Genomic DNA, 14,811 nt, shown 5'->3' with positions numbered 1-14,811 from the left:
CCACACAACACGTTGGATGGTGTTCTCAGTATGAAGACGGGACTTCATCTCCACGAGGACCGTGCGGTGGTCTCTCCTACCAATACTGTCATGGACAGTATTGGTAGGAGAGACCTACGACAGAGATCTGCGACAGGTAGATTGGTGAGGACGAGGTCAAGTAAGTTTTTCCCTCGTGTTGGTTCGCTCACCACCTGCCGCAGGCCCAGTCTGGCAGCTATGTCCTTCAGGACTCTGCCAGCTCGATCAGTCGTGGTGCTACTGAGCCACTCTTGGTGATGGACATTGAAGTCCCCCACCCAGAGTACATTCTGTGCCCTTGCTACCCTCAGTGCGTCCTCCAAGTGGTGTTCAACATGGAGGAGGACTGATTCATCAGCTGAGGGAGGACGGTAGGTGGTAATCAGCAGGAGGTTTCCTTGCTCATGTTTGACCTGATGCCATGAGATTTCATGAGGTCCAGAGTCAATGTTGAAGACTCCCAGGGCCACTCCCTCTTGACTGTTTATCACTGAACCGCCACCTTTGGTCCGTCTGTCCTGCCGGTGGGACAGGACATACCCAGGGATGGTGATGGAAGAGTCTGGGATGTTGGCTGAAAGGTATGATTCTGTGAGTATGGCTTTGTCAGGCTGTTGCTTGACTGGTCTGTGAGACAGCTCTCCCAATTTTGGCACAAGTCCCCAGATGTTAGTGAGGAGGACTTTGCAGGGTCGACTGGGCTTGGTTTGCTGTTGTTGTGTCCGGTGCCTAGTGGTCCGATGCTGGGTGGTCCGTCCGGTTTTATTGTTATGACTTTTCTTAGTGAGATTTTACAACTGAGTGGCTTGCTAGGCCATTTCAGAGGGCAATTAAGAATCAACCACATTGCTGTGGGTCTGGAGTCACATTTCGGCCAGACCGGGTAAGGACGGCAGGTTTCCTTCCCTAAAGGACATTAGTGAACCAGATGTGTTTTTATGACAATCCGGTAGTTTCATGGCCACCATTACTGATACTGGTATTTTAATTCCAGATTTTTATTTAATTAATTGAATTTAATTTCCCCAGGATTTGAACTCATGATTCTGGATTATTCATCCAGGACTCTGGATTACTAGTTCAGTAACATAACCACTATGCTACAGTACCCTCGACAGGATACAGAAGGCACTGATCAAGTTATTGGTCCTTTGATGGACAGTGTAATTTGACAGGTTAACACCAGCTCATGCCAATCAGACAGAAAGTTGTGGTTTAATGCTGTCAGGTGGACCATTGAGAAGACTCCGATGTTGAAGCAGTTTCATTCAATTGAAGTAAAGCGAGATGAATGTGGGGAGGGGAGGAGGCCCATGCTTCATACTGCCTGTACCACGTGAGGCAGTTATGAGGAGCCCTGTGCCATTATCGCTCACATAACAGTCCATCAGAGATTGGGCAAAAGCTAGTGTCAAGGTATCAGGCTCTTGTTCTGTGGTGTGTAAGTGAACAAGTAGGGTTAGGCAAGAAAGAGCAAAGTAAGTTTCATGGAGTTAGCCGCAGTAGTAGAGCAGATAAGAGGTGGCCGGAACAGGTAGGCCAAGAATGTAAATGGATACAGAACTAAGGTTGGAGCCAGTAAAGTTGAGGCAGCAGCTGTTGGCTAGATGCAAGAGAGATGAAGAAACTGTGCCTGAAGAATTGTGTCATTGAAAGGCAGTGGATTGGGTGTGGCACTCCCGGCTCATTGGCAAGTTAATGCTTTGTGGCACATCTGGTGAGGTGGAGGCAGGCATGTTGTGGCGATTGCAGGATCGTTCTATCACATCACTTACACAACAGACCCTCGGGGGATTGTGTTTGGCCCCATTCTACTTGTCTGCAGTGATTTATTCGAAGTGACTTTCTCTTTGTTGATGTCACAGTCCCCTGGGAAATCACCGCAGGAAGTGAAGATGACTGGAGTTTTATCCGTAGCCCTGAGAAGCCTAACTTGGTAACCGAAGATTAACTGTGATTTTACAGCAGGGGAGTTCTCCCCGGTGTCCTGACCAATATTTGTCCCTCAGCCAACATCACTTAAAAACAGATTATCTGGTCATTATCACATTTCTGTTTGTGGGATCTTGCTATGTGGAAATTGGCCGCTGTGTTTCATACATTACTACAGTGATTACACTTCAGAAATACTTAATTGGCTGTGAAGTGATTTGGGATGTCCTGATGTTGTGAAAGGCATTATATAAATAGGAGTTCTTTCTTTAGGGCTGACTCAGAGATACCTCCAGCTGCCACACCTTACCGGATAGTTGAATCACCACAAGCTCGCGAGTGCTTAAATCAACCCTCCGTCTTTATTAAAAACATTAAATGCTGAAATATGCAGCAGTTCAGCCAGTGTCTGTAGAGAGTAATGAGAGGTTACTGTGCACCTTGCATCAGAGCCCACTGTCCCTTTCTCTTCATTGTTACCTCCTCCATATTTATGCCAGGACACCGAGCTGGTGCGTCTCAACATTCAGGGCCAGCTCGAGAGCTTTGCCCAGAAGCCCCTCACACTCCTGTCCCTGACGGGGTGCACTCTCCCCAGATGCCCTGTCTTTCCAACTCTACTGCTTGTATCTAGAAGTTCAAAGAGCAGAATTAGCCAGCAGATGCTGTCGGAAGTTGCCAGTGCGTGGATTAGGCTGTGGGAATGCTGACGTGCCTGCCTGTCACCCAGTACATTTTTACCCAGTCACTCTCTGCTCCCAGCAACCACCAGCATTAAAATCTGTGAGCCCTGCTTGTCTCCAGCGCCCCCCTGCTGTGGGCTTCCAATACCCAAAGACTCCCCCAGGCTGAGAAGCAGTGTTACAGAATAGGAATCGCAGTCTGCTGTTTGTCTTTAGATGTGGTGATGTGTTAGACTGGCCGTGGGGAGCAGTAACGTTCCTTCTGCGTAGTTTATAGCTCGACTCTAAACCGTTGGAATTCCCAGAAGCACTTTTGTCACAGTCTATTTTTGAAAACTGTTTAAATGTTTGATTAATCTCAGTAATAATCCCTTTTTCCATACACACAACATCTGCACCGAGCACATTGCTGTTTTAACCCTTGAGTGAATGTCCTGCTGATTGCGTATGGACAATAAATGTAATTGTTAGAAAGAAAACTGTGATCGCACCAGTTCTTAATGTGTAACTCGGCCCCAATTCATAGGTTATAAAAGAGCCTTGTGTTAGCTTCTCATCCTTGTTTTCAAATCCCTCCCATCCCTATCTCTGTAACCTCCTCCAGCCCTACAATCCTCCGAGATCTCTGCGTTCCTCCAATTCTTGCCTCTTGCGCATCCCCGATTTTATTCGCTCCGCCATTGGCGGCCGTGCCTTCAGCTGCCTAGGCCCTAAGCTCTGGAATTCCCTCCCTAAACCTCTCCACCTCTCTACCTCTCTCTCCTCCTTTAAGACGCTCCTTAAAACCTACCTCTTTGACCAAGTTTTTTGCCACCTATCCTAATATCTCCTTATGTGGCTCAGTGTCAAATTTTGTTGGATAATCGCTCCTGTGAAGCCTTAGGACATTTTACTACGTTAAAGGTGCTGTATAAATGCAAGTAGCTGTTGTTGGAAAGGGCAGCCAGTGCTTTTGGTGAATACTGTTTGAAGAATCCCCACTTTCTCGTACATTCCTGGTATTCCCATTTTTGCCGACATCCGTTTTCTTCCCTGTTTCCATGAACGCCCTGACAAGATAGTTTGGGATGAGGAATGCCATTCAGCCCATCTTCGCTCATCCTAAAATTCCCCCACCCCCTGCTGCATCCAATTATTTCTTAAACCAAGCCAGGGATCCCACCTGCCCCTGCTCTGCTGCTGATGGTTTTGGGTCCCTGGGGTTTTGGAGGGTCCCCAGGGCACCAAAGTGTCTGTCTTTAAGGATCAATTTTTTTTTGCAATTATAAATCAAAAGTTGACATCTAGGTAGAAAAAATGATCATGGCTGGAAATTGTGGTTTTCCTTTTCATATTTGCCCCATGGCTGGGTCTCACACCTAGAGACTACACACCCATCTGTATCAGTCATCAAAGAAACTACCTTAATTGATCTGCAGATACAGGCCAATAGTAGAAGGCTGGCCATCTCCTGTATTCTATTTTGAAATTTAGTAGAAGGACAGCACTCTCCATTTTGAAGCGAACTATTTTAAGATTATAATGTAAACTGGGCAGATTTCTGTTTCTACCTCGCGGGGATTGAACCAGGCACCTTCTGGTCTGCAGGCCCAGTACATCACCAGGTGGCGCCTTCACTGGTTAGTGGGGAAGCTCCCCTCTCATTTTGGCACGGCTCCTCTTGTTCTTTAATACATTGCCCTCCATAATCTCTCTTCCTCGGATTATACGGGATCTGGAGCTCAGTGCCTGATGTTTCCTGTGATCCTGATGCAGCCTAAAAGCACTGCTTGATCCCTCACTCTAATACAGCTCATTGATGAAAGCTGCATATCAAAAATCTTGAAAGACTTGCATTTCTACAGTGCGTTTCATGACCTCAGGACGTTCCAAAGCACTTTACAGCCAATGAAGCACTTTTGAAATGTAGTCGCTGTTGTAATGTAGGAAGCACGGCAGCCAATATGTGCATGGCAAGATCCCACAAACAGCAATGAAATAATGACCAGAAAATCTGTTATTTGATGTTGGTTGAATATTGGCCAGGGCACCCCTGCCCTTCTTCGAATAGTGCCATGGGATCTTTTACATTCACCTGAGAGGGCAGACAGAGCCTCAGTTTAACATCTCATCTGAAAGACGGCACCTCTGACTGTGCAGCACTCCCTCAGTACTGTCCCTCCGACTGTGCAGCACTCCCCCATTACTGCCCCTTTGACAGTACAGCACTTCCTCAGTGCTGTGTGGTGAGCCGCCTTCTTGAATCACTGCAGTCCGTGTGGTGAAGGTTCTCCCACACTGCTGTTAGGGTAGGGGCTTCCAGGATTTTGACCCATTGATGATGAAGGAACGGCGATATATTTCCAAGTCAAGATGGTGTGTGACTTGGAGATGGTGGTGTTCCCATGCACCTGCTGCCCTTGTCCTTCTAGGTAGCAGAGGTCATAGGGGAGGGAGGTGCTGTTGCTGTAGTGTGCCCTGTAGATCGTCCTTGAAGTTGTCATTGGTGTTGCCCTGCCCAGAGGTATTTTCCCATGGTTAAATCTCTAGTGACCAGCACCGCATCAGCTGGTTATTTGCTGTGGTCTAGGCCTCACTGACTGACTCTAGTTACAGTGACTGAGATTAGCATCAAAGTACCTCATAAACATTCCCTCTGGCACTGGCACAAGCTTATCACTCCACAGAAACCCAAAATAATTATCCCAAACAACCCAGTTGCAGATGAAATTTAATGCAGAGAAGCGTGAAGCGATGTATTTTGGAAGGAAGAACAAGGAGAGAGGTATAAGAACCTAAATGGTACATTTTTGAAGGGGGTGCAGGAAGAAAGATCTTGGGGTGTAAGTACACAAATCTTTGAAGGTAACAAGACAAGTTGAGAAGGCTGTTTTAAAAAAAAAAAAGCATATGGGATTATTAATAGAGGCATAGAGCACAAAGCAAGGAAGTTATGCTAAACCTTTGTAAAACACTGGTTGGACCTCAGCTGGAGTACTGTGTTCATTTCTGGACACCACACTTTAGGAAGGATGTCAAGGCCTTGGAGAGGATGCAGAGGAGATTTACTAGAACGGTACCAGGGATGAGGGACTTCAGTTATGTGGGGAGACCGGAGAAGGTGGGATTGTTCTCTTTAGAGAAGAGATGGTTAAGGGGAGATTTAATAGAGATGTTCAAAATTTTGAGGGGTTTTAATAGAGTACATAGGGAGAAACTGTTTCCAGTGGTGGGAAGGTCGGTAAACAGAGGACACAGATTGGTAATTGGCAAAAGAACCAGAGGGGAGATGAAGAGAATTTTTTTTACGCAGCGAGTTGTGATGATCTGGAATGCACTGCCTAAAAGGGCGGTGGAAGCAGATTCAGTAATAACTTTCAAAAGGGAATTGGATAAATACTTGAAAAGGAAAAATGCGTCAAGTCCCACTGCAGAGACTTAAGCAGATAATCCAGGCTGACACTCTAGTGCAGTACTGTTAGAGGTGCTGTCTTTTGGATGAGACCTTAAACTGCGAATCCAGTCTTTTGGATAAGACGTTAAATTGAGACCCTGTCTGCTTGCTCAACTGAGCATAAACAATCCCTTGGCTGTATTTGAGGAAGAGCTGGGAGTTCTGCCAGTGTCCTAGCCATCACTTAACCCGTAACCAACACCTCCAAAAACAGATTCCCTAGCCGTATATCTCATTACTGTTTGTGGGATCTTGCTGTGCACAAATTGCTGTGTTTGCCTAAATAATAACAGTGACTACACTTCAAAAGTACTTCATTGGCTGTAAAGTTCTTTGGGATGTCCTGAGGATGTGAAAAGCACTGTATAAATGCAAATCCTTTTTTTCCCCAACCATTTTCTAACGATCTCCCAATTCTAATGCCTCGATCAGTTTGTGCCATGTGATTTCTAAAAGCCTGTGCAGTGGGAATGACTCCAGCCTTTCCTCGCTGCTGCCGTGTGCTATGTCACTGAGGAGCCCACTCACCAAGCTAATCATTGTTTATTTCCCCCGACTAATGTTACCTTTTCTTTGATGGTTAGGCTACCCAGATCATCCTACATTCGATATGCAGAATCTTCAATGAGGAATGGCTTTGGGCTGAAGTATTTGCACAAGTTTTTCAATATTCCATTTCTACAGCTGCAGGTGAGTGGCTCTGATCTAGTTTTGAATACTCCCAACACAGTTTGAGTATTGGTGCTGATTGGTATCAGTGAGGCTATCTGTATTGTATATGTTTCCTCTAATTGCTAAAAAGCATCATTAAATGAGCTAAAATCCCAGGTACTTTGACTTTGCAACTTGTTGGCTGTGTAAGCACGCTCCATCGCGCACGGGCTGATAGAACATTGACAGTGTGGGCAGGACTAGGATTTGCAAAGCAAAAAGACCCCAGCTTTTCATCCAAGAGCTGGCACAGGCATGATGGGCCGAATGGCCTCTGTCCTCTGTGCCGTATCATTCTATGATTCCATGTGCTGACTTAGGCAAGGTGGCTGCCTGAGCAGTCCTGCAGGGGTGTGTGTGTGTGTGTGTGTGTGTGTGTGTGTGTGTGTGAGATACCTTAGTCATACTCACAATCTAGGCTCAAGGAATGGTTGGTTTAATGAGTGCACCAGTATATAATCTGGGAATGGTTGGTTTAATGAGTGCACCTGTATATAATCTGGGAATGGTTGGTTTAATGAGTGCACCAGTATATAATCTGGGAATGGTTGGTTTAATGAGTGCACCTGTATATAATCTGGGAATGGTTGGTTTAATGAGAGCACCTGTATATAATCTGGGAATGGTTGGTTTGATGAGCGCACCTGTATATAATCTGGGAATGGTTGGTTTGATGAGAGCACCTGTATATAATCTGGGAATGGTTGGTTTAATGAGTGCACCAGTATATAATCTGGGAATGGTTGGTTTGATGAGCGCACCTGTATATAATCTGGGAATGGTTGGTTTAATGAGAGCACCTGTATATAATCTGGGAATGGTTGGTTTAATGAGTGCACCTGTATATAATCTGGGAATGGTTGGTTTAATGAGTGCACCTGTATATAATCTGGGAATGGTTGGTTTAATGAGTGCACCTGTATATAATCTGGGAATGGTTGGTTTGATGAGCGCACCAGTATATAATCTGGGAATGGTTGGTTTAATGAGTGCACCTGTATATAATCTGGGAATGGTTGGTTTAATGAGTGCACCTGTATATAATCTGGGAATGGTTGGTTTGATGAGCGCACCTGTATATAATCTGGGAATGGTTGGTTTGATGAGCGCACCTGTATATAATCTGGGAATGGTTGGTTTAATGAGCGCACCAGTATATAATCTGGGAATGGTTGGTTTGATGAGCGCACCTGTATATAATCTGGGAATGGTTGGTTTAATGAGAGCACCTGTATATAATCTGGGAATGGTTGGTTTAATGAGTGCACCTGTATATAATCTGGGAATGGTTGGTTTAATGAGTGCACCTGTATATAATCTGGGAATGGTTGGTTTAATGAGAGCACCTGTATATAATCTGGGAATGGTTGGTTTGATGAGCGCACCAGTATATAATCTGGGAATGGTTGGTTTAATGAGTGCACCTGTATATAATCTGGGAATGGTTGGTTTAATGAGAGCACCTGTATATAATCTGGGAATGGTTGGTTTGATGAGCGCACCAGTATATAATCTGGGAATGGTTGGTTTAATGAGTGCACCTGTATATAATCTGGGAATGGTTGGTTTAATGAGAGCACCTGTATATAATCTGGGAATGGTTGGTTTGATGAGCGCACCTGTATATAATCTGGGAATGGTTGGTTTGATGAGCGCACCTGTATATAATCTGGGAATGGTTGGTTTAATGAGTGCACCAGTATATAATCTGGGAATGGTTGGTTTGATGAGCGCACCTGTATATAATCTGGGAATGGTTGGTTTAATGAGAGCACCTGTATATAATCTGGGAATGGTTGGTTTAATGAGTGCACCTGTATATAATCTGGGAATGGTTGGTTTAATGAGTGCACCTGTATATAATCTGGGAATGGTTGGTTTAATGAGAGCACCTGTATATAATCTGGGAATGGTTGGTTTGATGAGCGCACCAGTATATAATCTGGGAATGGTTGGTTTAATGAGTGCACCTGTATATAATCTGGGAATGGTTGGTTTAATGAGTGCACCTGTATATAATCTGGGAATGGTTGGTTTGATGAGCGCACCTGTATATAATCTGGGAATGGTTGGTTTGATGAGCGCACCTGTATATAATCTGGGAATGGTTGGTTTAATGAGCGCACCTGTATATAATCTGGGAATGGTTGGTTTGATGAGCGCACCTGTATATAATCTGGGAATGGTTGGTTTGATGAGCGCACCTGTATATAATCTGGGAATGGTTGGTTTAATGAGCGCACCTGTATATAATCTGGGAATGGTTGGTTTGATGAGCGCACCTGTATATAATCTGGGAATGGTTGGTTTGATGAGCGCACCTGTATATAATCTGGGAATGGTTGGTTTAATGAGTGCACCTGTATATAATCTGGGAATGGTTGGTTTAATGAGCGCACCTGTATATAATCTGGGAATGGTTGGTTTGATGAGAGCACCTGTATATAATCTGGGAATGGTTAGTTTGAAATCTGTAGTACTTCATCTGGTTAAACTGGGTGAGATTTTCTCAGTGGGAGGCCGGAGAAAATCGAGTTTTGTTGCCAGCCTCCTGGGGGACTGCACCGTGGGTACCAGCAGCCCATTGGTATCTCATTCACGTGGTCAATTGATTGGAGGGGCATCCGACCTGAGCCAGATACTCTCCTGACCTGACACCCCATACACTTACCAGCAGGGGTCTCTGCATTGGGAGTGGGAACCGTGGCTGATTTCCTTTTCCCATTCAGAGCCCCACTGTCGTGAGCCCAGTTCTAACATCCCAGCTGGTGCCCATGTTGAAATACGCTACCTCTGAATCAAACTTGAGTTTGAGTTTCATACAATGTGAGGCCATCTCCAAACAGGAGAGCCAAATGGCTTTCTGTTTTGAAAGGAGCATGGGATGGGTTCAAAGATAATTTGGAGACTGGTCTCCTGGACTGGGACAAATGAAGCTTTCTATTTTGGTAGAATTAAATGATTAGACAACTCGTGAGATAGGTCAGCTCTAAAGCCTGGTGAAGTAAGCAAGCCTGGCTAAATAAGATCTGTAGTGCCAGATCAGATACCGATCATATTCTGTGTAGGTGGATAAATGTTTCACAGTTAGTGCAGCTCCTCTTACATTGGTACCTGTGAGGGCGGTAACAACGAATGGATGTGTTAGTGCAGTTCACTTGGCTCAGCTCTGTACTCTGATGCAGCTCTAGTGTGATGTACCAATGTACAGTCTCTGTCATCGGTAACTTGTTAGCACCAATTACTAAATTGGTGCTATCGAGGTCTGTGAACCAGTTTGACTCCCTGAAGACGTGGGACCTGCTGTACGTATCTCTGCTTTCTGGAAAATTAATCTTATTGCCAATCAGGGCTGGAGGGATTGGAGTGGAATTGGGCTGAAACCTGCTTTGATCCTCGCTCCACATCACTCTTAGTGCGGGAACATGCTGTGTTGGCCCCAAGTACCACAATTAAACATGCAATCCAGATTTTAGGATAAAATCTGGCATACTGAATCCAGCCTGTTAGTCTCCTAATATTGCATAGACATCTGGTGGCCCAGTAGTACGTGGATTCACAAGTTCACTCGATCGCAATATGTTTAAGATGTAGGTTCTCCACATGGTGCCTGTCTATAACCTCACGAGAGCTGGCCGCATTGCAAGTCTTCATCTTAGTTTTCAATTGGATGCCATGTTGACCCTCTGTACCATTCATGTAGACTACCGTACAGTGACCTCGCCACTTTGAAACATGCTTACACTTCCCAGGTAAGTGAACTGAGACAGGACGGGCAGCTGCCTGCAGTGGATGGGGAATAAGGCTGAGGTTCAAAGGTGATCCAGTGACAGCTGGTACGCGACCTTCATTGTCTGGTGATTCCTGGTACGCGACCTTCATTGTCTGGTGATTCCTGGTACGCGACCTTCATTGTCTGGTGATTCCTGGTACGCGACCTTCATTGTCTGGTGATTCCTAGTACGCGACCTTCATTGTCTGGTGATTCCTGGTACGCGACCTTCATTGTCTGGTGATTCCTGGTACGCGACCTTCATTGTCTGGTGATTCCTGGTACGCGACCTTCATTGTCTGGTGATTCCTGGTACGCGACCTTCATTGTCTGGTGATTCCTGGTACGCGACCTTCATTGTCTGGTGATTCCTGGTACGCGACCTTCATTGTCTGGTGATTCCTGGTACGCGACCTTCATTGTCTGGTGATTCCTGGTACGCGACCTTCATTGTCTGGTGATTCCTGGTACGCGACCTTCATTGTCTGGTGATTCCTGGTACGCGACCTTCATTGTCTGGTGATTCCTGGTACGCGACCTTCATTGTCTGGTGATTCCTGGTACGCGACCTTCATTGTCTGGTGATTCCTGGTACGCGACCTTCATTGTCTGGTGATTCCTGGTACGCGACCTTCATTGTCTGGTGATTCCTGGTACGCGACCTTCATTGTCTGGTGATTCCTGGTACGCGACCTTCATTGTCTGGTGATTCCTGGTACGCGACCTTCATTGTCTGGTGATTCCTGGTACGCGACCTTCATTGTCTGGTGATTCCTGGTACGCGACCTTCATTGTCTGGTGATTCCTGGTACGCGACCTTCATTGTCTGGTGATTCCTGGTACGCGACCTTCATTGTCTGGTGATTCCTGGTACGCGACCTTCATTGTCTGGTGATTCCTGGTACGCGACCTTCATTGTCTGGTGATTCCTGGTACGCGACCTTCATTGTCTGGTGATTCCTGGTACGCGACCTTCATTGTCTGGTGATTCCTGGTACGCGACCTTCATTGTCTGGTGATTCCTGGTACGCGACCTTCATTGTCTGGTGATTCCTGGTACGCGACCTTCATTGTCTGGTGATTCCTGGTACGCGACCTTCATTGTCTGGTGATTCCTGGTACGCGACCTTCATTGTCTGGTGATTCCTGGTACGCGACCTTCATTGTCTGGTGATTCCTGGTACGCGACCTTCATTGTCTGGTGATTCCTGGTACGCGACCTTCATTGTCTGGTGATTCCTGGTACGCGACCTTCATTGTCTGGTGATTCCTGGTACGCGACCTTCATTGTCTGGTGATTCCTGGTACGCGACCTTCATTGTCTGGTGATTCCTGGTACGCGACCTTCATTGTCTGGTGATTCCTGGTACGCGACCTTCATTGTCTGGTGATTCCTGGTACGCGACCTTCATTGTCTGGTGATTCCTGGTACGCGACCTTCATTGTCTGGTGATTCCTGGTACGCGACCTTCATTGTCTGGTGATTCCTGGTACGCGACCTTCATTGTCTGGTGATTCCTGGTACGCGACCTTCATTGTCTGGTGATTCCTGGTACGCGACCTTCATTGTCTGGTGATATCTGGTACGCGACCTCCATTGTCTAGTGATTCCTGGTTCCCGATCTTCATTGTCTCGTGATTCCAATACACGACCTTCATTGTCTTGATTCCTGGTACATGACTTCCATTGTCTGTGACTCCTGGTACATGACTTCCATTGTCTTGTGATTCCTGGTACATGACCTTCATTGTCTTGTAATATCCTGTACACCATCTTCATTGTCTTGCGATTCCTGGTACATGACCTCCATTGTCTTGTACTATCTGGTGCACGACCTTCATTGTTTTGCGATTCCTGGTACATGACCTCCATTGTTTTGTAATATCTGGTACACGACCTTCATTGTCTTGCGATTCCTGGTGCACGACCTTCATTGTCTTGCAGTTCCTGTACATGACCTTCGTTGTCTGGTGATGCCTGGTACGTGACCACCATTGCTTCGTGATGCCTGGTACATGACCTTCATTGTCTTGATTCCTGGGACATGACTTCCATTGTATTGTAATATCTGGTACATGACATTCATTGTTTTGTAATATCTGGTACACGACTTCCACTGTCTTGTGATTCCTGGTACACGACCTTCATTATCTTGCGATTCCTGGTGCACGACTTTCATTGTCTTGCAGTTCCTGGTACATGACCTTCATTGTCTGGCGATGCCTGGTACATGACCTTCATTGCTTCGTGATGCCTGGTACTTGACCTCCATTGTCTTGATTCCTGGGACATGACTTCCATTGTATTGTGATTCCTTGTACGTGACCTTCATTGCCTTGTAATATCTGGTACACGACCTTCATTGTCTTGATTCCTGGTACATGACCTTCATTGTTTTGTAATATCTGGTACACGACCTTCATTGTCTCGTAATATCTGGTACACGACCTTCATTGTCTTGTAATATCTGGTACACGACCTTCATTGTTTTGTAATATCTGGTGCATGACTTCCTTTGTCTTGTGATTCCTGGTACACGACCTTCATTGTCTTTATTCCTGGGACATGACTTCCATTGTATTGTGATTCCTGGTACGCGACCTTCATTGCCTTGTAATATCTGGTACACGACATTCATTGTTTTGTAATATCTGGTACACGACTTCCATTGTCTTGTAATATGTGGTACACGACCTTCATTGATTGATTCCTGGTACGTGACGTCCATTGTCTTGCGATTCCTGGTGCATGACCTTCGTTGTCTTGCGATTCCTGGTGCACGATCTTCGTTGTCTTGTAATATCTGGTACACGACCTTCATTGTCTTGTAATATCTGGTACACGACGTCCATTGTCTTGTAATATCTGGTACACGACTTCCATTGTCTTGTAATATCTGGTGCACGACCTTCGTTGTCTTGATTCCTGGTACACGACCTTCATTGTTTTGTAATATCTGGTACACGACTTCCATTGTCTTGTGATTCCTGGTACACGACCTTCATTGCCTTGTAATATCTGGTACACGACTTCCATTGTCTTGTAATGTCTGGTGCAGGACCGTCATTGTCTTGTGATTCCTGGTACATGACCTTCATTGTCTAGTGATTCCTGGTTCACGACCTTCATTGTCTTGTGATTCCTGGTTCACGACCTTCATTGTCTTGTGATTCCTGGTACACGACCTTCATTGTCTTGTAATGTCTGGTACACGACTTCCATTGTCTTGTGATTCCTGGTTCACGATCTTCATTGTCTCGTGATTCCAATACATGACCTTCATTGTCTTGATTCCTGGTACATGACTTCCATTGTCTGTGATTCCTGGTACATGACTTCCATTGTCTTGTAATATCTGGTGCACGACCTTCGTTGGCTTGCGATGCCTGGTGCACGACCTTCGTTGGCTTGCGATGCCTGGTGCACGACCTTCGTTGGCTTGCGATGCCTGGTGCACGACCTTCGTTGGCTTGCGATGTCTGATCTTTGTGTTGAAGACTTTTTCAGAGGTGGATGCTCAAATTCTCCAAAATCAATGGAATTTTGTGATGAGATGCCCATTCCTGCAGTCTCTTTAAAAATGACTGAATGTGTATCAGGTCATGCTCTCTACAAGTATCAGTGAGTTAGCAGTTCAAGGGTTAAGATTTGATCACTCGCAGGTTTGACTTGAGGTCTATGACAGTCAATAAACACAGTGACTCCTCTTTAATATTGGATGAGAGCAGTATTGAGTGTTGTTGATGATACTGTATAATGTTCCAGAATTCTGATAAACACTACCACTGGTCACTGTGCCTTGAGAGTATAGTCATTCCTACCCAGTGCTATTAATAGCCTCTGCCTTTGTATTCCCTCTCAGCAGGCACAGGAAAACAGGCTTGTTTTTCCACCTGCTAAAGGGAAATAAATACCTTTTCGATGCTGAGGGCCCTGTTGTCACTGGAATTTCAATGAAATGTAATGAAGAAGCACTAAAGTTGCTTTTTACAAATTTCCACAGTACATCCTCAAAGATTTTTTCCAGTATCAGCAAACACAATATTCTCCTGATTTTGCCCTTTGAAATAATCTCAATTCTCCCTGGTCTTTGCGCTGAAGAGTCCATGCCAAGATATAAGCACGTCGGCCTGGTGAGGTCATCCCGCGCGTCGGCCTGGTGAGGTCATCCCGCGCGTCGGCGTGGTGAGGTCATCCCGCGCGTCGGCGTGGTGAGGTCATCCCGCGCGTCGGCGTGGTGAGGTCATCCCGCGCGTCG

General features: G+C 45.7%; 1 protein-coding gene across 1 annotated transcript in view; it reads left to right on the top strand.

The window, feature by feature from the left end:
• LOC137309862 (rab-like protein 6) overlaps positions 1 to 14,811 on the top strand; it is a 146,854-nt gene that overhangs the window by 79,890 nt on the left and 52,153 nt on the right. The window contains exon 9 of the mRNA XM_067977877.1: positions 6,654 to 6,759. Within this exon, the coding sequence (XP_067833978.1) occupies positions 6,654 to 6,759 (106 nt within the window). The remainder of the gene's footprint in view (positions 1 to 6,653; positions 6,760 to 14,811) is intronic.

This window comes from Heptranchias perlo, unplaced genomic scaffold, assembly GCF_035084215.1.
Source record: "Heptranchias perlo isolate sHepPer1 unplaced genomic scaffold, sHepPer1.hap1 HAP1_SCAFFOLD_185, whole genome shotgun sequence".
Classification (NCBI taxonomy): Eukaryota; Metazoa; Chordata; class Chondrichthyes; order Hexanchiformes; family Hexanchidae; genus Heptranchias; species Heptranchias perlo.
The sequence above is the reverse complement of the archived record's forward strand: the minus strand, read 5'-3'. Positions and strand labels throughout refer to the sequence as shown.